Source organism: Lissotriton vulgaris, chromosome 1_1 (genome assembly GCF_964263255.1).
Source record: "Lissotriton vulgaris chromosome 1_1, aLisVul1.2, whole genome shotgun sequence".
Taxonomy (NCBI): Eukaryota; Metazoa; Chordata; class Amphibia; order Caudata; family Salamandridae; genus Lissotriton; species Lissotriton vulgaris.
In genome coordinates this window covers 750,748,459-750,771,775 of record NC_141685.1, presented here as the reverse complement: position 1 = coordinate 750,771,775, position 23,317 = coordinate 750,748,459, and the positions used below count along the sequence as shown (strand labels likewise).

The 23,317-nt window shown below is 44.9% G+C and overlaps 1 protein-coding gene across 1 annotated transcript in view; it reads left to right on the top strand.

Annotated features, from left to right (window-relative positions):
• LOC147747758 (2-5A-dependent ribonuclease-like) overlaps nucleotides 1-23,317 on the top strand; it is a 255,237-nt gene that overhangs the window by 227,680 nt on the left and 4,240 nt on the right. Inside the window, exon 6 of the mRNA XM_086955550.1 lies at nucleotides 23,098-23,222. Coding sequence (XP_086811676.1) covers nucleotides 23,098-23,222 — 125 coding nt within the window. The remainder of the gene's footprint in view (nucleotides 1-23,097; nucleotides 23,223-23,317) is intronic.

Here is a 23,317-nt window from a genome sequence, read left to right as displayed (position 1 = left end):
GACTATCTCTCCCCTTAACTAACACTGGGTTACCATATCACATTTCATGTGTGATAACTTCAGTTTGGGAACTTATAGTGAAATGCTTATTCTTCTCATTTGAATTGTAATTTGATGTCCTCTTTAAAGGTAAAGTTGGATTTTAAGTTACTAATCTGAATATGCCACTTAAAGTTACAATTTTTCTGCTTGAAGCAAATGTGCCTTTCTGACAGTGTCCAGGGTCATATGACTGTGAATGGCTCTCCTGTTGTGTAGTCCTTCCAGACACGTGGACAAAAGGACTTTGGGTGTGGGGAAGGGTATCTCTCTCCTGAGCAGGATGCCTTGGGGTGGTACTCGGCCATTCCTGAGCATCTAAGAGTAGCCCCGGGGCTACGCCCACCCCCTTCATGACTTCTAAGGGCTGCCCACCCAACTACCGACACAAATGCAGCTCATACCTATACCTGCCTTCCCATCAATACCCTAAACCGTTTGGAGCCAAACCCATGAAATGGCAAAGGTTAGACAAAGGGGGCATCCCCCATCCACAGGCTGGAACTGGCTATAATAACAGGGCCTACTTAAGACCTATGGTGCAAAAAACATCAGCATATCTAAGAGATTCAAAAGATGTCCTAGTACTTCTGGAAGACATCTCCTTTGACCCTCAACACCAACTTCTGATAAGCTGTGATGTGAAGAGCTTATACACCAGTCTCCCCCATAGTCAGACCTTAAGTATCATTGAAGAAGTACTCTTCAATACAGATTGGGTCTATCAAACAACTAGGAACGTCATTCTGGAATGCTGCAGCCTGGCATTGAAAGAGAACTTCTTTGGGAATAACAAGACCTTTTACCTCCAGAAACATGGGACCAGCATTGGGAGCACATTTGCTCCCGGTATAGCTGGTCTCTATGTTCATCATCTGGAGAAAACAAAAATCCTACACTCTGATAATCCCTTCCACAACCATATCAACACCTGGAAACGGTATATTGATGATATACTAATCATCAGGGATGGGGATGAAGTGACAGCCAAACGTTTCATCACTTGGCTCAACTACCAGGATGAATTCTTGAATTTCACCAGCACCATTTCAAATAAAGAACTGGTTTTCCTCAACCTAAATATATCACCAAGAGATGGAAGACTTGTGACTACAGCACATTTCAAAACGACATCTAAGAATTGTGCATTGCTGTATCAAAGCTTTCCCCCTAAACACCTACGGGACAATCTCCCCTACGGGCAATTTCTATGTCTTAGACGTAACTGTATAGAAATCACAGACTTCAAAAGTCAATCAGAGGATCTTAAGAAGAAACTCAAAATAAGATAATACCCCTAGAGAGTTATGGAACAAGCTTACAAACGGGCACACAATAACTGCAGGTAGAGTCTGTTGGAACCTGCTCCACAAAAACCTGATAACAGACGGCCATTCTGCATAACAACATACAACACCAACTCCAATCAGGTAACCAAGATCGTCAATAAACATTGGCGGTATGAACTTTCTATAACCAATATTCTCCCACAGACGTGGAAAAAGCTTTTGTGACATGATTGTACACACAAGACCCTTACAGACTGGACCAACTGGCCAATCAGTGGCTAACATTCACGGACGACACCCATGCGGTAAATGCAAAGTCTGTCAACTAACAAGGAAGAGCAAAGAAATCATTTTCCGCAACGGCACGGAATGGGAACAGAGAAAATTTACTATCTGCAACAGTAGCAACGTAGTATATCTCATCACCTGTCCATGACGAATGGAGTATGTGGGAATGACCACACACCCAGTAAAAACAAGCATGTGCAATGCAAGAGGTCTTGCATTTGCGAGAGTTTGAGCTATTAGCCTTGCATTATTACTTGCAACACCAATAGCTTAAACATTCCGTAATGCGAGACCTATTGCATTGCAAATGCTTATTTTATGAACATCAACCGCCGAGTCCCGCAGTGAATTCTACTAGTGCTTATGCACATGTTACTGGTACTGCGTTGAGATCCTCTGTCCTGATCTGTTCCGTTTGTTCATGAAGTTGCATTTAGCACAAAAGATGCCAGCTTCGCCACATGTGTAGGTCACTCGTTGACAATACTGAAAGATCTCAACTCCAGGAGAACTGCTTCAATGTCTTTATTAAGAATCCAGGAACAGCGACCCCAGCCACAGTGAAGGACACCCAGCTCTCGTCTTGCAATTGACTCTCATAGAACCCTTACATTATTACAGTGATGAGGTGCTAGATACAGGCCACCACATCATTACAAGGCAACAGAACCGGATCAGGTTACAATTCTAGATACCACAACTTTCCTATTCTGCTACTACCCCAAGCCAACTTATGAAGTATTTAATACGCCTTAACCACCAAATGCCATCACTCTCTACTCCCTTTACAACACTTGGAGGACCCGAAGTCAAAATGTTTTGCTTTGCTTAGCATGAAGCTTGACAAGGTTTGAAGGCTACAGGAATTCTAGACCGCCACTTCCATCTCGTTAGCGTACATTTCACTTTCTGTGGTAGGAATGTTCATCCAGCATAAGGAAACGCACCACCAGTATCCATGAAATCATGCCGCTTTTCATGCGCTTGAATTCCCACTGTTGATATGTGCATCACCCTGGGTTTATTGCACTCCACAGGAGGAGTGTAAATGCCACTAGCATCAGGATCACTAAACGATCCCAGTGCGCGGTAGTGCGTGATGAACGGGTATTACCGAACACTGCCATGACCAAAATACCGAAATGCGTGTAAGTTACTTAGGTATGTTTCCCTTTTTCCAACCACTCTCACCTCTTCGGTATTTCCTTCTTCAAACTGGTCAAGTCGCCATGTTGACTCTTTTCAGTCATGTTATCTGTTATTTTCTGCTCTTACTTCCTGGCCTGTTATTGTCACAAATGGTGTCATTACGAGCACCAATAAAACCAAAATGAGGACAAACGTAATCGCCATCTTGGTATGGCAGTAACACCGCTTGTTGCCGCTTGCACGCCGTTGTTAACAGATTATTGATGACTGCTGGCAGAGCAACTGGAATTATGCAGCATAAAGCATTACATTTTGTTTCCCCGCTACCTTCTTGTTTTGTCATTTTTACATGTTAACACTCAACAAAGGTTTCACCTCAACAGTATTTGTCTGACACTCAGATACAGCAACAAGCAACAGAAGGACAGCGAATATGGTGTTGCCAGGTACCTTAACAAGAGCAAACAAGCTCGCGCAGCAGCAGGAGGAGGCGCGGCAGCACGGGGGAGGAGGGGGGCCTGCATTTGCGGGAGCGATATTTGTTGCCAGATGGCGGCACGCTCCCACAAGTAGATCGCCTCACGTGCACGCTTTGCCATTGATGGCAATGGAACGCGTGCGCGTTTTTGGCTGAAAAGACGAAGCGATGGTAAAAGGTCTTTTTGCCTATGCTGCGCATGCGCGCTGCATAGGCGAGACCTAACCAGGATAGGATAACATAAGAGCAACATCAAGTGCAAGAAAAGCACTACGAAAATGGCATCTTGGAAAAAGGACATACACCTGAAGGCATATCTTGGACAGTGATCGAACAAGTTCCTAACGAGAGCTACCTTTTTGAAAAGGAACAGAGATGGGTGTTCCGTCTGAAGACAAACATCAGTGGGTTGAATGATGAAATCCCATGGGGCCAATTATGAATCTTCCAATGACCATAAGGCTAACAAAAAGATCATAGTGATCATTACTGAAACTTAGTTCATCCGCGGTTCTTTAACCAGTCATTACAAGGATTACATGGCAACTTGTACTCTCCCTATGCTTCAATGGGAAAAAGTTCATTTCTCAATTTACCAAATAACTATATAAATGTTCTTAACAACAATGAAATAGTACTGCACCTGAGATTATACGCACATTCCTTGCATACATTCTGTACATACACCTTTGGAATGGTTTTTACATCTATACAATGCAAAACGATCAGTCTTGTCACTGTAAATGCAGCTGTCCACAAGGAACAAGACTTCGTTGCATACGCGCATGCTGTAGCCCACGCAAGCAGCACAGCATGTACTTTCTGCACATGGGATTTTCATAATCGTTTTTACACCAATTGAACTCAAGACGATCGGTCTTTTCACTGCAATAAAGTAGTTCCAAAGTAACAAGACTTCGTTGCTACGTGCATATTGAAGCCCACGCAAGGAGCGATTTATCAGAAATTATTAGGACAACTAGACAGAAAACTACACTTCCTGGTGTGATGCCCGCTCTACCAACCCTGATGTGCACAATAAGAAGAACTGAAACAATGCTTCCAAACTAAATTAGTCGCATCCCCCTGGGCACACCTTGGTTCCTTCAAAAGAAATCGGACTCCAAATGTATTTGTATATACTTTTTATTATTCCAATGTTTGTTGGATTATTCATGAAATTTTCATCATTTCATTCTTTGTTCAGAATTCTTCAAAACATCATGTTCTTTACGTATAGCATTTCTGATCGCTCCTATTCATTTCGGGCTGAAAGCCCTTCTTCAGGGAGCATCACTAAAAATCTAAATCATAGCACAAATATTTGTCCATTGTATAAATTCCACATACATTATTACGAATAATTCTATAGGCATTATAAACCGTGGTGCAATGTGGTGTCAACCTTTGATTGTTTTCCATGTGTGAAACCGTGCGCATCAATTTGAATATTGTGCTCCCACCATGTTTCCCATGTGCCCTAATGTGAGCTAAAAAAGCGTGTATAAACTTATGGTGCTTCAACTCGATCCAGTTTATCTAATGGAGATTACAACGAAAACGGAGAGGTTAAACATTTGGTGAACACTGCAAAAATACTTGGCTCTAAATATCACTACGTGCCGAAATGTAACCAAAAACCTATTGGCATGATATTTGTTGTTCCGAAAAAGCTCCTCGTTCGTGCCGAACGCGGGCGGCACTTCCGTGTCTCCTTCTTAGTTCCCCGCGATTGGTTAAACAAAAGCGTGTTTACGTGTGCTGGCGATCTGAACAACAGACTAACCGGTAACGCGGTCTAGAAAACAGACGGCTGATGAATTTCCTTGCACCAGCCAATATTGTGCAAAGGTCGAATAGGAAAAAGGTAGATAGGAAAAAAAACTATTAAAAAGTGAAGATGAACTGTTACCTCGCGATTGTGAAATAAAAATCCCAAATTGAAATGAAAAAAGTGACAAACTGACCCCATTCGGTGTTTTGTGTTGTTTCTGAGTAGTGTTCATGTTAGATCAAAGCAATATATGTATGTGCAATGACTGATGGTTTGCATTACTGTACAATGGAAAAAATGCAAAAAAATGCACAATGGTGAAACATATATGGTGGTATAAAATACACCACCAATCATTGTACCAAGGTGACAGACAATTAAACAGCACATGGCTGTTCGCAATTTATTACAGATAGCATGCAAGTTCTATGCGGTCATTAAGACCATTCCGTTTGCTGGAATTCAATTTGCTCATCCAAAAATTCTCACGAAGCAGTAAATACTTGATGTTGTCCCTTCCTTCAATTGTTTCGATTGTTTCCAAAACCAGAAATTTCATTTGTGAGATATTATAATGTTCTTCCAAGAAATGTGTCGCAATTGCAGATTTCATATTTTGTGTTCTGAAATTAGATTTATGTTCGTTAATGTGTGTTTTGATTTTACGTTCAGTCTTTCCCACGTATACCTTCCCGCATGGGCATTTTAATAAATATACCACGTTGGATGTGTCACATGTGGCAGAAACTTTTAATTTGATGTTATAGCCCTTCATGGGTTGTATTATGGTATTGCACCTTAGTATGTTATTGCAATTCATGCACGGTCTAGTTCCTTTTGCCAATGTCATCTCGGTTTTCTTTTGTTTGAGTATCTCTCCCATGTTTTTGCTCCTAGTGTGAGCAAATAACGGTGGTTGTGCAAATAAAGAGTTAAAGTCAGGTTCCATACCAAGAATTGGCCAATGTCTTTTTATTATCCTCTTGAAGTTGGTACTCAAAGTTGAAAACTTTGACACCACTACCATTCTTGTATTTTTCGTTTTAGTGATTTTCTTTATTAGGTTGGTTCTATTCATCGAATGTGTACGTTGTTTTACTACATCTATCACGCATTGTGGGTAGCCCCTGTTTATGAATCTTTGACCCGTTTCCTCAATCCTGTAATCAGATTTAATCGGATCAGATGTTATCCGTTTAACTCTTATCTTCTGAGAAATTGGGAGATGTGTCAGTGAAATCTGTTGAAAATTAGTGTAGTGCAGAGTGTTGTTTTTATCCATCGGTTTTTTAAACACATCAGTATCCAATCCCATTTGGGTGAGGGTAACTTCCACATCCAAGAATGTGACACACTCTTTTGAAATTCCCCATGTAAATTGTATACGTTCATCAATTTGATTCAATTGTGTCAATGCTTCCTCTAACATCTCCTGTGTGTTCTTCCACAGTATAAAGACATCATCAATATATCTCACTAGAAGTTTAATGTTGTTATGCCATTCGGGTTCGCTAAAATGTTCTCTTCCTCATACTGCTTCATGAATAGATTTGCATATACCGATGCAGCACATTTGCCCATGGATGTGTCCACTAATTGGAGATACCATTCCTCTTTGTACCTGAAGTAACTCTGATATAGGGTAAAAAACATAAGCTCCATCAAGAATACTTGCATCAGTAGCTCCAAGTCAGTATTCATTATAGCTTGTTCCATTGCTTCAATACCTTGGAGGTGCGGAATTGAGGTATAGAGGGACTTTACATCGCCATGCACATTAGTAAACTCTCTTCCTGCTCGATTTCAACCGCCTGTAGTTTCAGTAAAAAATCAGTTGTATCCTTCACGTAGGTTTTCATGTTTTTCACCACCGGTTGCAGATATTTGTCCAGGAATTGTCCTACAGGTTCGTGGAGACCCCCTCGTGTGGATATTATTGGTCTTAATGGTGGGTCTCTTAAGTTTTTATGAACCTTCGGGATCATATATAATGTGGGACTCTTTGGGTTCTGTTTGATCAAAAAAAATCTTTGTTTTCTCATTAATGACTCCTTTTTAGGTCTCGTCGAGACCTATTGCTGCGTAGTTCGCTCTCAAGGGAGATAGAGCGGGGGACGAGCGCCGATTTCCTATCGTGATCGCGCACGTCCAGCCCGGCGCCGTGCACATCTCCTAAACACATTCGCAACAAATCAGCTTCTCGCAATCGCGCATGCACTCATACAGCCACACTCATGCATGCACACACACAGACGTGCACACACACACGCATGCACCCCCCCCCCCTACAACTAAGTAGTCGCACTTTTTCCCCAACATCCACCCCCAAACCACTTAAGTCGATTTCCTAGTGTCTTACCGGCCGGATTTAAACTCCTGACTTCCGACGTCCATTACCTCGACTGCCTCTCCGTTCTTCAGCAGGCTAGAGCCCTCCCACTCTGCCTCCCTGCTCTTCAGCAGCACCGAACCCTCTGACTCTGATGTTCGGCCAATCCACCACCTCCAGGCGGATCGAAACTACGGCTCCCACCGACTGTAAAGAGAAAGTCTCGGATAAAGACATTTGCGGAGTCGACAGCGAATCAGCACTTCGAAATTCGTAATTGCTCGCTAGCATTGGTTTGGGTGCCTCCAATCCTAGATCACTTTAAGCTTTAGCAGTACCGCCCACTTCCAGGCGCCTCCCAGAATCTCTCCATTCCTGGGATTGAGTGTTATATGACCCGGAAGTGCTAAACAAAATTATGGTTAAATGACATTGGTGAAAAAAAGCAGTAAAAGGCCACTAACATGAGGCTGAATTCAGGGATGTCCCGTGTAAGTAGCGGACAGGTGGTATCCGCAGATGAAAAAAACCCAACAAAACAAATCTGTTTTAGACGCTCCCGTGATTTCCTGTCTCCGAAAGAGGACACACATTACAAGAACGTCTCCGCAGCCCTGCAATGGTGGTCCATCGAGAGAGGCCTTACAGGTGACTGGCAAAGCGAGAGAAGACCTGGAAATGTAAACTAGCGCTACAAAGTGGCTTCATGCCGCAAGCCAGCGCTAGATAGTCATAAAACGCTTACTACCAAGATCTCAGGCTTCTAACTGCTATAAATAGAGTGCGTACTACACATACACATATTAACAAACACCTAGTGACAGTGTTGTGTAAAAACGAAACCCGACGTTTCTGTTTGATTCTGCAAAATGCGAGGAATGCTGAGCTCTGACGTTTCTCTTCTCATCAGGCTTGGTTTTGCCCGTCTCTTCTAGCCAGTCTCCCCTCACACCAAGCGCCCTCATGTGAAAAGCATAAGCGCGCACTGATGTACTAATTAAAGAGGCTCGGCCGAGTGGCAGTATGCGCAAACCAAAAAAATATGCTAATGCATTAAGTTCAGTGCTTAATTTGTCAACAAAAAATAATAATAAATAAACATAAGGGCCGGGGCCCTCGTCAGGGGCCACTGTTCGCTACCTCTTACATTTTGTTTGCTTTAGACACTTGCACAAGTGCCACCATTGCCTCTTAAAATCGCATAAATAAATGACGCCCATGGAGGCTTTCCAGCTGCTCACCTCGGGGCCTCCCCCTCTCTTCCTGCCGCCTTCGAAGCCTTTGGTAGAGTCTGGGGGGTTGAGGCGTGGTTGGGCGCAGGATCTTCAGCCACGGTTTTCCGGGTCAGCACAAGCCCCGGTGGGCCGGCTACCGCCGTGAAAGAATTTCAGTCAGACCAGGAGAACGGGTAGTACGGGTATCGCAAAGAGACGTCGACGCTAGAGGACTTGCAGGGCCACAAGAACATCGGTATGTGCTCCTCGTTTATCACTTATTGAGTGGTGTAATGTTTGAAAATTGGAGTGCTCCAAGAGTACCTGTTGTTGAGAAGTGCCGGTGCTAATCCGTTAAAAGCAGTGCTTAATTTGTAAAATAAGTGCCGGGGCTAAAAATTTGCTCTGAAACTGCCGTCGCCAGCACTTCAGAAAGTCGTGGTGGCTCGGACAGTTTGCAGTTACCGGTTTCTTGCGTTAATAAGACCCTAAAGAGGTGACACTGACTCTGCAGTCTCCCTGCAGCAGAGTTCTCTGGCTTTGTGTGATGTGCCAGGGAGACACCTGTGGTCACTACTTGTAAACAAACCACACTTTAATAACAGGGTGAAGGGAATGGTTTATTCTTTATTCCTACACACTTTTTATTCATATAGTGTTTTTATCCAAACGTCTTTGCATAGTACAATAGTGGTAAAAAAATATTATTATTCTTTCTAAAGCTGTACTCATTTTGTCGAACTCGAGAGGATGAAAGGCTGAGTTTACTATGAACTTGACTTGAATCCGTGACCTTGAGATCTCTGTATGATCTCAGCAGTGCGTCCTTAACCCCTGAACTATATGTAAACGTGTGCGGTGTTTCATTCAGCGCTGTGATCGTACAAATAACAGGTATGTAGAAAGATTGCATGTTAGATGTACACATGTAACTCAAACCGATGCTAGAGTTTTGTGTTTTTAATATCACGTTTTTTCTAGATTCTGTTCACATCAATACATTTTCTAGGTATGGTTTCATCAGAGCAAGCAGGATCGCGAAAAATCGAGACCCCCATCTTCAGCTTTTCCAGATCGATAAATGGATCACCATTGGTTGAGTAGCAGAAGCACCTGCTACATGTAGCACTAGAAAATGTCACAATTGCTGTGGGCTGATCGGCGGTCTTTATCCCTGATGAATTTAAAGTTCCTTATTTCAAGACATTCAAACAAATAAAATCTGTCGTACCGCGATCCGGGGCTGGTAATTATAAAGAGGCGCTCAATCAGAGCCACAACGCGCATGCATCCTATACTGCTGCAACTTTCACCTTCAAGGCGCTTTGACCTTCAAAGGGGGGCGGGGATGTGAAGGGTAGAAAGCGGCTCGCTGTCAGCAAGAAGGATGTGCAGATAGCTTGTCCTCTGCCGAGTGAACAGTAAATACTTGCACAGGGGCTGGTCTGGGACACTCCCTCTGTTCTGAACATCCTGTGCCCCCCACCTGCCTCTCCTCTAAGACCCGGCTTTGCTGATCACCAGTTAACAACAAAGGCCCTGATTTCGATTGGCCTGGGATCGGATGCCATACCACTTTTTATACGGTTCGATCTGAACATCCTGTGCCCCCATCTGCCTCTCCTCTAAGACCCGGCTTTCATGATCACCAGTTAACAACAAAGGCCCTGATTTCGATTGGCCTGGGATCGGATGCCGTACCACTTTTTATACGGCTCGAATTAGAACCGGAGGTACTGGGGCGCTTTGCACTAGACAGTTACATTACACAAGGACTTATGCGCACCCTGCACTAGAGCGCTACGATGCATGCACGGGAGGGACACACACAGTAGTGTAAGTTAAATTGAAAAATGTGACGTGCGCCTGGTGCGCGCAGTGCAGCAGATGTGTGTAGAGTGTACAAAGCAAAGCACCGGCACAAATTAAGCCCTGGTTAAAAGCATTACACCTCCGCTGAGTAGAGCAGGTGCTGAGTACCTAAAAGTTCCTGCCCATTTAAAGCACTGCTGTGGTGTAATAGTGGGCTCCAGTGCTTAATTTGTAAAAAAATATGTGCTGGGGCTAAAAATTTGCTCTGAAACTGCCGTCGCCAGCACTTCAGAAAGTCGTGGTGCCAAGTACCAGGCCGCGGTAGGTTTGAGCACCCTTCTTGCATCTTTAACACATCACCAGACACTCTCTGGCGTTCTAGTGTTATAGTGCGCGTGCAACCCATGTCTGGGAATGCCCGTTGCCACTTAGGGTTTTACATCAAATGTTTGTGGACATTTCAGTGGAATCAGAAGTACAAACAAACCACCAGACTGTAAAACAGGGCCACAAACATCCCAAAAAACGGCCCATAGATTGACCTATCAGACCAGCCTCTTTGCCACTGCCATATTGCCTTATAGACCAGTCCATCCCCTCCTCCTGTCAAACCTTCCCCCCCCCATACCCCTCACTCCCCTCCCCCCCCCGCCCCAATTCCACCTGCCCTCTGAAGAAGTGCACAGGAGTGATCCCCTTTGGTGGCTCGGACAGTTTGCAGTTACTGGTTTCTTGCGTTAATAAGACCCTAAAGAGGTGACAGGGCTCTCTAGTGTCGTGGACGGCAAGAGATAAGTGGACAAACTACGTATCAGTTTTCATAACTGGATGTTAAGCACACTAATGTGGAGTAACGTGCAAAGAAACAGTAACAGCGTTGTAATGTTAGTTGTGTGTCCATCATCATGGGGTCAATCCCTTGCAATTCCAACTGACGTATCTATTTAACTTTACTGCATTCCAGTCAATTCCTTATCTCAGTCTTTATTTACACAGCTCACTCTGAGCTACTACTGTAACGAGGGACCCTGCTTCTCGCCACATGCTTACTTTCCAGTTTAAACCGTATTGTATTACCGCAATTCTGACCACTACAACCAGGAGAGTTAATGAGAAGGAGGGTCTAACTCCAAAGCTGCTGAATTACCCCCTCCAGTGCCTGGTGGGGTCCCCTTTTGTGGGTCTTTATGGGATGCACTATTGTTGTGTTTTTTTGGGCTAATGTCTTGATAGTTGGGCTTGTATTGTAGTTCGCTCATTCTCAGTGTATTATACAGTACCCGTCAGAAAAACATTTGAAACTCGGAAAGCAAGGTGGGTAAACGATTGTATTTGGTCGGGAACACTTTGCAATTCTTTTTATTGGTGTTTGCATATTTTCTTAAAATCTGATTTACAGTAAAAACAAAGCACAGCGTGATAGTGGGATCATGGCAACATGTGCAGAGAGCTGAAGTCTGGATGGAGCTTGAAGGGCCATAGGGCTTTGATGTGGGTATGGTTGCCAAAGTAAAATACCAGGGTCACATGTTTTGATTCTACAAAGGCCTAGATACTTCAAAATGCTTTACATAAAATAGCCTGTTCTCTTTTTCAACATAACTTCTCTGTCTTTGTTTACTTTATCTGGGAGCGTTAAGGGAGCTCTTGAACACATGTACATTTCTTTCTTCTCAGGTTTACTGTTTAAAATATTTAATAAGCGGGAGCAACACCAGCTTTTGGTTACTTTGCTAATTTTTAGGTGTCATCCTCAAGACCTATTGTCGTTGAAATGCCTCTCAAGGGATACAGGCCGGGGCACGCGCGGCGATTGGGGTCTGTGGACGCGCACATCCAGCCCGGCGTCGTGCACATCTCCTAAACACATTCACAAGTCAGCTTCTCGAACTCGCGCACGCACTCATACAGCCACACTCATGCATGCACGCACACAGACACACACGCGCACACACACACACGCATGCATGCACACACACACCCCCCCCCCCCCCCCCCCCCCTACAACTAAGTAGTCGCACTGGCGGCAGCCGAGTGAGGAGCTCCCGGGTTGGGGATATCCCCCTATTTACCCCAACATCCACCCCCAAACCACTAAAGTCTATTTCCTAGTGTCTTACCGGCCAGATTTAAACTCCTGAGTTCCGACATCCATTACCTCGACTGCCTCTCCGTTCTTCAGCAGGCTAGAGCCCTCCCACTCTGCCTCCCTGCTCTTCAGCAACACCGAGCCCTCCGACTCTGATGTTCGGCGAATCCACCACCTCCAGGCGGATCGAAACTACGGCTCCCTCCTCTACAACGAAGACATCATTTGTTCCTGGAAGTGGGGACACTTGAGCTGCCGGTACTGAATAATTAGCAGGATTGCTCTCCTTGTTTAAGAACAGTGCACAGCTTCGCGCAATGCATGCCGGGCTCAAGTCGGGCCAGTGACAGCGAGGACACCACGCCTATGATAACTCGTGTTTTTACTTTCACTTTCTTTGACTAGCGTTGCTCTCTCGCCTATTCGCTGCGAAGCTGTGCACTGTTCTTAGAGTCCTCACCTCTCGATAGCTTGCGAGGCTGGGATGTAAATGCGCCCTGGCGGCATTGCGACTAGTCATCAGCTGCCCCTGTCTTTTCGTGGCCCGCATGAGCCTGGATTGCCCCGCGTGGTACGTTGGCTGAGTCAGGAGAATGGCTACCGACTTCTCGTTTGGGGCCGGTACCGCCACCACCACGCTGGGGGCGACCACAGGAGGCACCTCCACAGGTGGAGGGGGCTTCTCATTCGGAGCGGTGGCGCCAAGGTAAGGAGATTCGTTGAGTCTGCCCTATTTGTCTGTCTTTCAAAGTTAGATAACCCGAGGCTATTCAACACCAGTGCTGAAGTTCTCGCTTCTTTTTATATGTACCCCCACCCTTGTTGTAGCCCCCATCTTCGAGAATTGCAGAGGATGGCTAGATATGTTTTATTAAGCTGCAACCTGAAACTTATTTCTCTTTGTTGCACAGTCTGTGCGCCTAGTTTAACTCTTGTTGCAGTCTGCCTGGCCAGTGTGTATTTATCATTTGCACTACGTTCTGCCTGATTAGTGTATTTTACCTCTTGTTGCCCAAAGTGCCCGGCGAGTGTATTTTTACCACTACCTGCTTATTATGCTTGGCTACTGTATTTTTTCTCTATGCTGCACTGTCTACACACCTATTGTATTATTAACCTTGCTACACAGGCTTCCTGGCTAGTGTGTTTTTATCTCCTGCTGCACATTCTGCCTGGCTAATGTATATGTATGAAGTGCATTCTTCCTGGTTAGTGTATATTGCCATTTGCTGCCTATTCCGCCTGGCTAGTGTAATTGTACCCCTTGCTGGACATCTTGCCTGGTTAGTGCATAGCTTCCATTTTCTGAACATTCAGCCTGGTTAGTGTATGTTTACCTCCTGCTGCACATCCTGTCTATCTAGTGTATATCTATAATTTGCTGCACATTCTGCTTGGCTAGTGTAATTATACCTCTTGCTGCACAGTCTGTCTCGCTAGTATATTTTTACTTCCTGCTGCACATTCTGCCTGGCTAGTGTATTTTTACTTCCCGCTGCACATTCTGCCTGGCTAGTGTATATCTACCTTGTGCTGCAAGTTCTTCCTGGCTAGTATATATTTGACATTTGCTGTATACATGGCCTACGTATTTTCTTGCCTATGTTCCCTGGTTGTGATCGTTTTTTCTTGCCTCTCCACCCTGGTTGTGATCGTTTTTTCTTGCCTCTCTTCCCTGGTTGTGATAGTTTTTTCGTGCCTCTCTTCCCTGGTTGTGATCATTTTTCTTGCCTCGGCCCCCTGGTTGTGAACGCTTTTCTTGCCTCTGTTCACTGGTTGTGCTCGCTTTTCTTGCCTTTGTTCCCTGGTTGTGATCGCTTTTCTTGCCTCGGTTCCCTGGGGCGTTACTGGGCAGAGGTGGCCGTGTGGTGAGGGGCAGTGGGTGCCAAGGGCACGGACGCCAGCGCACCGGCTGTCCTGTGTCTCTGTGGCTCTGTGTGTGTGTGTGTGTGTGTGGCTCTGTGTGTGTGTGTGGCTCTGTGTGTGTGTGTGGCTCTGTGTGTGTGTGTGTGTGTGTGGCTCTGTGTGTGTGTGTGGCTCTGTGTGTGTGTGGCTCTGTGTGTGTGCGTGGCTCTGTGTGTGTGTGTGTGTCTCTGTGTGGCTCTGTGTGTGTGGCTCTGTGTGTGTGTGGCTCTGTGTGTGTGTGTGGCGCTGTGTGTGTGTTTGGCTCTGTGTGTGGCTCTGTGTGTGTGTGTGGGGGGGGGCTCTGTGTGTGTGGGCTCTGTGTGTGTGTGTGGGCTCTGTGTGTGTGTGGGCTCTGTGTCTGCTAATACACTCGACTACTCTCTAATGCTCACCTATTGCCATTGTAAATGACAATACCATTTATTTATTTTTACAATAAAAAACAAAAAATGAAAAGAATGCCATTTGCAATGCCAATAGCTCTAACTTTAACAAAGACGAGACCATTGCATTGTAAATGCTTGTTCATAAGCTCTATCTACTATCTCCTTCAATGTTTTCACGAATTGTGTAGTAGGATTTTCGTTGAGCTTCATCTATGTGGGGGAGTCTAGAATATGATCCATAAGTTTGGTTTCATAGTGTTCATGTTTACTAATGCTCCCCCTTTATCGGCCTTTACACCTGTAATTTGTTCATTGTTGGCCAATATCCTCAGTGCATCAAGATCCTTTTGTGTGATGCTTTTCTTTGTCTTTCTGTTAAAGTTAAGTTATGACAAATCCTGTTTTACCAAATTCTTAAATAGATCTTAGGTCTTATGGCTAACAGGAGCTTGGTACGTGCTAGCTCCAAGTCAGTATTCATTATAGCTTGTTCCATTGCTTCAATGCCTTGGAGGTGCGGAATTGAGGTATAGAGGGACTTTACATCGCCATGCACATTAGTAAACTCTCTTCCTGCTTGATTTCAACCGCCTGTAGTTTCAGTAAAAAATCAGTTGTATCCTTCACGTAGGTTTTCATGTTTTTCACCACCGGTTGCAGATATTTGTCCAGGAATTGTTCTACAGGTTCGTGGAGACTCCCTCGTGTGGATACTATTGGTCTTAATGGTGGGTCACTTAAGTTTTTGTGAACCTTCGGGATCATATATAATGTGGGACTCTTTGGGTTCTGTTTGATCAAAAAAAATCTTTGTTTTCTCATTAATGACTCCTTTTTCATAAGCTCTATCTACTAACTCCTTCAATGTTTTCACGAATTGTGTAGTAGGATTTTCGTCGAGCTTCATGTATGTGGGGGGGTCTAGAATATGCAATTTTGCATGTTTGTTTTGAAAAATAGGCATACACAAAATATATAAAAAAAAGATATATTTTGAGTGCAGTCGGAATCATATTAGGTCCTGACCAGCAAGCCGTGGGGACGGCCCACGAAACATGTTGACCCAGTAGGGGGCATCCCATCAAAGTACACTCCCGACATAGAATATTTCCCACTAGGGAAGTGAATAAAATTAGTTTTTTTTCCTCTAGCCAGGGAATTTTTACAACTGAAACCTTATCCTTCACAGACCATACCACTCTCACTCCCACACTACACATAGCCTATTTCACAAAAAAGTGCTCCCACGTATTCTTAAGTTGCAGCACGCCCCACCCCTTAGAGGGACGGGAAGACCCCTATGATGAAGCATGACACTAAGGGATTCTTAGTGTGTGAGGGGTATTTTAAAAACACTTACTGCTTTCCATGATCATGGATCACTAACACACCTTTTTCTAACCACTAAAAAACGAAAAACTATTTTCTTTTTGTAGGGTAGAATCTTATTGTTTATAAAAGTATAATAACAGGGCCCTCAGAACCGCTCATCAGAACACTCCTGGACATGTCAAAGATTCAGAAGGACTGCCCTGCTGTCTAAAGAAGTAAGACGTCACCTGCTTGCCTTGAACCTAGGCTCCCCAGAAGTGGCTCCAAGGATTAGTGGACTGACTTCCTGTCTGAGCTACAGGAACACAAGCGTCCAGATGCTTTCTCTGCAACTGCCGGATTACCAGCACCACTGGACCTGCCTGATCCCTGCTGCTGGTCTCTACTGGAGTAGTGAGTTCTAATCCCCAAGAGGTGCTCCCAGGTCCACTATCCTTGGCTGGCATCAGATGGAACTCTTCCTGGACTCCTTGAGAAAATCCGGACGTTTTGGGCTCTTGGCAACTGCGGTCAGACTCTTTGCGGCGAACAACAACCATCCGCTATGCCCAGCGATGTCAATCTCCAGCAATGACTGCTCTTTGCTTCAACAGTGACAGTCCACGCTGAGTGCAAAGCTACAGCAATGACCTACACTCCACGCCAGAACATTAGCCGTCTACCACGCCTGACCTGCTCGTCACACCGACAATGGCCTCCTCATGGCCCCTGGTAAAGCAAAACAGCACCTGCAACTCCTCATGTCGTCCTGGGCCTGAGAAGGGAAACTCTTCAGCGGAATGAACCTGATCCATGTATCTGACCTGCGCTCCATTGCAGTTGGCCTGAACTTTTGACTTTTCTCCAGTGTAGCACTACCACATAACCAAGACTGGCCCTTTATGGTTTTTGGTGCTATTTTACTTAGAACTTTAGAAATTCGTAACTCCTGTTCTATTTATTGGATTTTTTCGTTTTGGTACCATTTTATTTAAGAAATTGTACTTTATCTTTCTAAAGTGGATTAGGATTTTTCTAGTGTTATATTTTCACTTCATTATTGTTTGAGGACTGCATAAAAACTTGACACATTGCCTGTAATTTAAGCCTAACTGCTTTTGTACAAAGCCACCAGAGGGTTAAGCACAGGTTTATTTAATTATTTTTGTGTTCACCCTGACAAGGATTGTGCTTATTATTTGAGTGGAGCTTCAACCCCTTTCAACTACCAATCCCATTTCTTAGACATTTCATTCACCCAGCTATTGCCAGTTAGGATCTTGTACCTTGTACAAATGATATTCTTTTTAATTGCCTCTATGTCTGAGTTTTTACACCAGGCCATCCGTCGCACTGTGTGTTCAGTGTAGTTCAGTTTAATAAGAGGACCATTCCTCAAAACAACTGCTTTAATGTCCTCAATTTTGTAAGAATGTGTACAGAGTTATTAATGCAGAACTCAATATTGTTTTTTCTTCTAACAGACAACATATTGTTTTGAACATCATTCCATAGGTCCTCTCCGTTTATCTTTTAATCCTTCTACTTTTAAGTTTAATAAACAGACCAGACGAAAATTATCATATTGAAATGATTTTCTCCCTCGTACCTATGAGATGCATGAACATCTTAAGCACTAAAATATTTGTAGCCTACAGGGGAGTTTTGTATTTTTTTCATTTGGTATCCTTTGAATCATATTTGACAGGTGTTTACCTCTTATGTATCCTTGCTTTTTGAATCACTGGGCATGGGATACCACCGGTTGTATCAGTACAATGGTACCTTGCAATAAAACTCCCCATTAACAGTAGCACCCTTTTCGGATGCACCAAGAAATACGCCTTAATACCACCGTCCATTTCTAATAAGGACCAATCATTCTCTGCCCCTGGAGGCAAATACAGATTGAGCAATAAAATGTTGCTCTGTTACTTCATATCCATCTTTAAATTCTCAATTACTTATTTGAGATATTGTTTTGTTTCACTAGCAATGGTTCTGAAGCTGCTCCTGACTTGTATTTGGGATGCTTTGCAGTGATATGATTAACCCTGGGCATAGTTCACGTAGTAGCGCTACGCGTAGCGCACTTTGCGAGATATGTGTAGCACTACGCGAACTGCATAGTGCGCTGTTCGCGACGATTGCACAGTGCCGGATCCTTGTCCGCATTGTGCAATCATTGAAAACGGCATGTTGCACAGTGCGAGCTGTCGTTTTCTGCCGCTCAAGTAGATTTTTACTCGAGCAGCAGCTTTCTCAACTCAGACTTGTAGTTTCTCATCGCGAGCGGTCGCGAGCATACGTGACAACTCTCAATGAGAAACATAACCTCCCCGCATTGAGAATATCGCCAGGAGGTTTATTTTCCACGCTTGCGATTGGCAACTTGATGTTGCTGATTGCGAACGAGGAAAAAGTCTCGCCGGGATGTCATTTTGCTCGCTCGCGGTCGCCAACTTGACTTTGAGGACTGCAAGCAAGCAAAAAATTACCGTGATGCTACGCTACGCGTGTTTGCACTGTGCTACATGCAATTCGCATAGTGCGAAGTAGCGCAAACTGCGCAAGCGTAGCGTAGTGCTTCGCCCAGGCTTAGATATGATACTAGCAGGGGACGGCCGTTTCACCTCAATATTCTGTGCTGTAATGGTCACTTCAACCCCGAGGTGGTGCAGCAAAAGTGCATACAGAGTATCTAAGCAGGTTTTGTTTCTAGTAGGACTTAATCGATAATGGTCGCCATCTGGGATAGTCTGTAACTGCATACATTTCAAAGCTCTTCTTGTAGCCTGTCTCGTCAGAATCAGAGCAGCGCCTGTTGCGCATTGCTACACATTAGCAATATTTAGCCTTAGCTACTGCCCCAGACTACCTTTATTCTCCCTGGCCAAGGGGAAGTTCTGGTACTCAAGGCAGGGCCAAACTGGCCGTACTGGGCATCAAGTGTTTCCCAAGGAGGCTGGATGTGTGGGGACCGGTTTTGAGTTGGCAGTGCTGCAATATCAGTCCTCAGCAACAAAAACAAAAAAAACAATTGATGGACAGAATGCAGAACAATGTCATACATTCACCCCAGTACAGAGATCTGGGCCTAAATCCATCGTTTTTTTTGCAATCCACACCACCCCAGTTCAGAAATGGCCATATGCAAATCAGCCTTGACCCTGTGCCTCATGGGAACAGTCCAGCCCGAACTGCCAAGCCATGTCTTTCCTGGACCGGAATCAAGCATCCTAGGACCGGTTTCTGGCTATCAGCCGTCTTCAGCCAGGATAGCTTGACTCCAGCCAGTGGTGTGGAGAGCATGGGACTCAGGTCTGAACATACCCATCCCACTCGGGGTGACAAATGCAAAAACAACAATTGATGGACAGAATGCAGAACAATGTCATACATTCACCCCAGTACAGAGATCTGGGCCTAAAGCCATCGTTTTTTTGCACTCCACACCACCCCAGTTCAGACATTGCCATATGCAAACCAGCCTTTACCCTGTGCCTCATGGGAACAGTCCAGCCAGAACTGCCAAGCCATGTCTTTCCTGGACCGGAATCAAGCATCCTAGGACCGGTTTCTGACTATCAGCCGTCTTCAGCCAGGATAGCTTGACTCCAGTGGTGTGGAGAGCATGGGACTCACGTCTGAGCATACCCATCCAACTCGGGGTGACAAATGCAAAAACAACAATTGATGGACAGAATGCAGAACAATGTCATACATTCACCCTAGTACAGAGATCTGGGCCTAAAGCCATCGTTTTATGCACTCCACACCACCCCAGTTCAGACATGGCCATATGCTAACCAGCCTTTACCCTGTGCCTCATGGGAACAGTCCAGCCAGAACTGCCAAGCCATGTCTTTCCTGGACCGGAATCAAGCATCCTAGGACCGGTTTCTGACTATCAGCCGTCTTCAGCCAGGATAGCTTGACTCCAGTGGTGTGGAGAGCATGGGACTCACGTCTGAGCATACCCATCCAACTCGGGGTGACAAATGCAAAAACAACAATTGATGGACAGAATGCAGAACAATGTCATACATTCACCCTAGTACAGAGATCTGGGCCTAAATCCATCGTTTTGGTGCACTCCACACCACTCCAGTTCAGACATGGCCATATACAAATCAGCCTTGACCCTGTGCTTCATGGGAACAGTCCAGCCCGAACTGCCAAGCCATGTCTTTCCTGGACCGGAATCAAGCATCCTAGGACCGGTTTCTGGCTATCAGCCGTCTTCAGCCAGGATAGCTTGACTCCAGTGGTGTGGAGAGCATGGGACTCACGTATGAGCATACCCATCCCACTTGGGGTGACAAACGCAAAAACAACAGTTGATGGACAGAATGCAGAACAATGTCATACATTCACCCCAGTATAGAGATCTGGGCCTAAATCCATCGTTTTTTGCACTCCACACCACCCCAGTTCAGACATGGCCATATGCAAATCAGCCTTGACCTTGTGCCTCATGGGAACAGTCCAGCCCGAACTGCCAAGCCAGGTATTTCCTGGACCGGAACCAAGCATCCTAGGACTGGTTTCTGGCTATCAGCCGTCTTCAGCCAGGATAGCTTGACTCCAGTAGTGTGGAGAGCATGGGACTCACGTCTAAGCATACCCATCCCACTCGGGGTGACAAATGCAAAAACCACAGTTGATGGACAGAATGCAGAACAATGTCATACATTCACCCTAGTACAGAGATCTGGGCCTAAAGCCATCGTTTTTTTGCACTCCACACCACCCCAGTTCAGACATGGCCATATGCTAACCAGCCTTTACCCTGTGCCTCATGGGAACAGTCCAGCCAGAACTGCCAAGCCATGTCTTTCCTGGACCGGAATCAAGCATCCTAGGACCGGTTTCTGACTATCAGCCATCTTCAGCCAGGATAGCTTGACTCCAGTGGTGTGGAGAGCATGGGACTCACGTCTGAGCATACCCATCCAACTCGGGGTGGCAAATGCAAAAACAACAATTGATGGACAGAATACAGAACAATGTCATACATTCACCCTAGTACAGATATCTGGGCCTAAATCCATCGTGTTTTTTGCACTCCACACCACTCCAGTTCAGACATGGCCATATGGAAATCAGCCTTGACCCTGTGCCTCATGGGAACAGTCCAGCCGGATCTCTGTACTGGGGTGAATGTATGACATTGTTCTGCATTCTGTCCATCAACTGTGGTTTTTGCATTTGTCACCCCGAGTGGGATGGGTATGCTCAGACGTGAGTCCCATGCTCTCCACACCATTGGAGTCAAGCTATCCTGGCTGAAGACGGCTGATAGCCAGAAACCGGTCCTAGGATGCTTGAGTCCGGTCCAGGAAAGACATGGCTTGGCAGTTCGGACTGGACTGTTCCCATGAGGCACAGGGTCAAGGCTGATTTGCATATGGCCATGTCTGAACTGGGGTGGTGTGGAGTGCAAAAAACGATGGATTTAGGCCCAGATCTCTATACTGGGGTGAATGTATGACATTGTTCTGCATTCTGTCCATCAACTGGTGTTTTTGCACCCTTCAACAAAAGCAGCAGTGCTGCTCACTTGAAACCCCCCTTCCCATCCGCCTTCCCTTCCAGGCCTGTTCCGAGAAATTAGCCAGGTCTGCCTAGTGTTCCCAGTCCGACTCTGACTTAAGCTGAAAAAATGGGAAAGTGCCAGCTCATTAAAGCAGGGCTCAGCACATGACAGATAGAAGAGGTAGATACCACAACAAGTAGGTTAGTGAATAGCATCTTGTAGTGTGTGAGTAGTACTATTGTAAAAAAAACAAGTGTACTACAAAATGCAGTTTGTGAATAGGGTCCATTGTGTTTGGGTTATAAACGCCAACCTAATCAGCTGAGATGAATTTATAAATGTTAAGCAAGATTGCTATGACCCCTTTTAGTCTTCCTTTTGGTCCTCTTGTTGGCACCTTCATGAAGGGGGTGAAGCTGTTAACAATAATGCCATCACAGATCCATGCTTCCTGCAGCAAAAAAGTATCTGTCTTATGCCACATTTTGGAAATTGTAGTAAAGCAGGGCCAGTCGGAAGCAATTACATATTTACACATTATAATGCTTCATTATGCTTCAAAGGAGTCTGTGCTGCAGGAGGACATCTAAGCTGGTGCATACCTGTAAACCATTAAGAAGAAGAAACTAGGGCTTCGGCGAAGTTTGATTTCTTTTTTTTTAAACAAAAAGAACACGAGCTTTGCAAACTACATAGCTTGTGAAGTTTAAAAGATCAGGACATGTTTAGCACCCATTTGCGCTTGTAGGAAATAATTTGTGATGTCACGATGGATGGGGTGCCACCATTTGCCGCTGCCCCATCCGAGGCCCAACCCCTGGCATACGTCTTAAGCCATTCCTTTACCTCGGCCAGTTATAATGACCACTCCCTCTTCCAAGGTCCCCGTGTGTGATCCCTTGCGTCCTATCTAAGTGTATCATAGAGCTCAAGCATCCCGAGCTAAGACCCCATCTCATCTGTCCCCTGTCAAATCCACAGTCAAGCTTTAGTGTACACAACTGTTTTCAGCCACAGGATGTACAGCCCTTCACAGGTGAGTCATCTTGTGGTGCGAAGTAAGCCCAATTTCGCTGAAGGGCGGATGGTGAATCTTAACTTCAGTTAAGTCATAAAACCTTCCCTTGTTTCCTGAAATAGTTTTCCTAAAGGTACCTTAATTTGGGGTTGAAAGTGAAGCTATTTCCTGCCTCTACTACAAACTATAATGGAATACGTGTGTTGTGGACGCACCCTCATAGACAGCTCATTTAACACCTTCAATGTGGCTATTTCGATCCCTACCTCTTTTGCAGAGTCACTTCCTGTTGACAAATCTCCCAATATCTTTATAGATCATTGCTTCTTTGATGCCAAAGTGTGAAGTTATTCAGATAAGCTATGTTCCTTTAGTGAAATACAGCTGGATTACTAAGGTTGGCTATTAATATCTCATTGTATCGTGTGCTCCATATTCACTTGCCTTGCTAATTGTGTAGTGTGTGTAACGCTCTAGATTGACAGGAGGATCCTGGATGACATGAATCGTCGCAATCCGAAGTACCCTTACAAAGACACCGTTGAAAGCCTTTTGAAGTTCATCAGAAACATGGGCGCTCACTTCCAGGAGAAAAAAGAAAAGTAAGCAATGAGCGTATGTTTGCTAGAAACTCACCCAACCCTCTGACAATTTGTGGTGTCGGGTGGATGGAATTTGCTTTGATTCTGTATTTCTA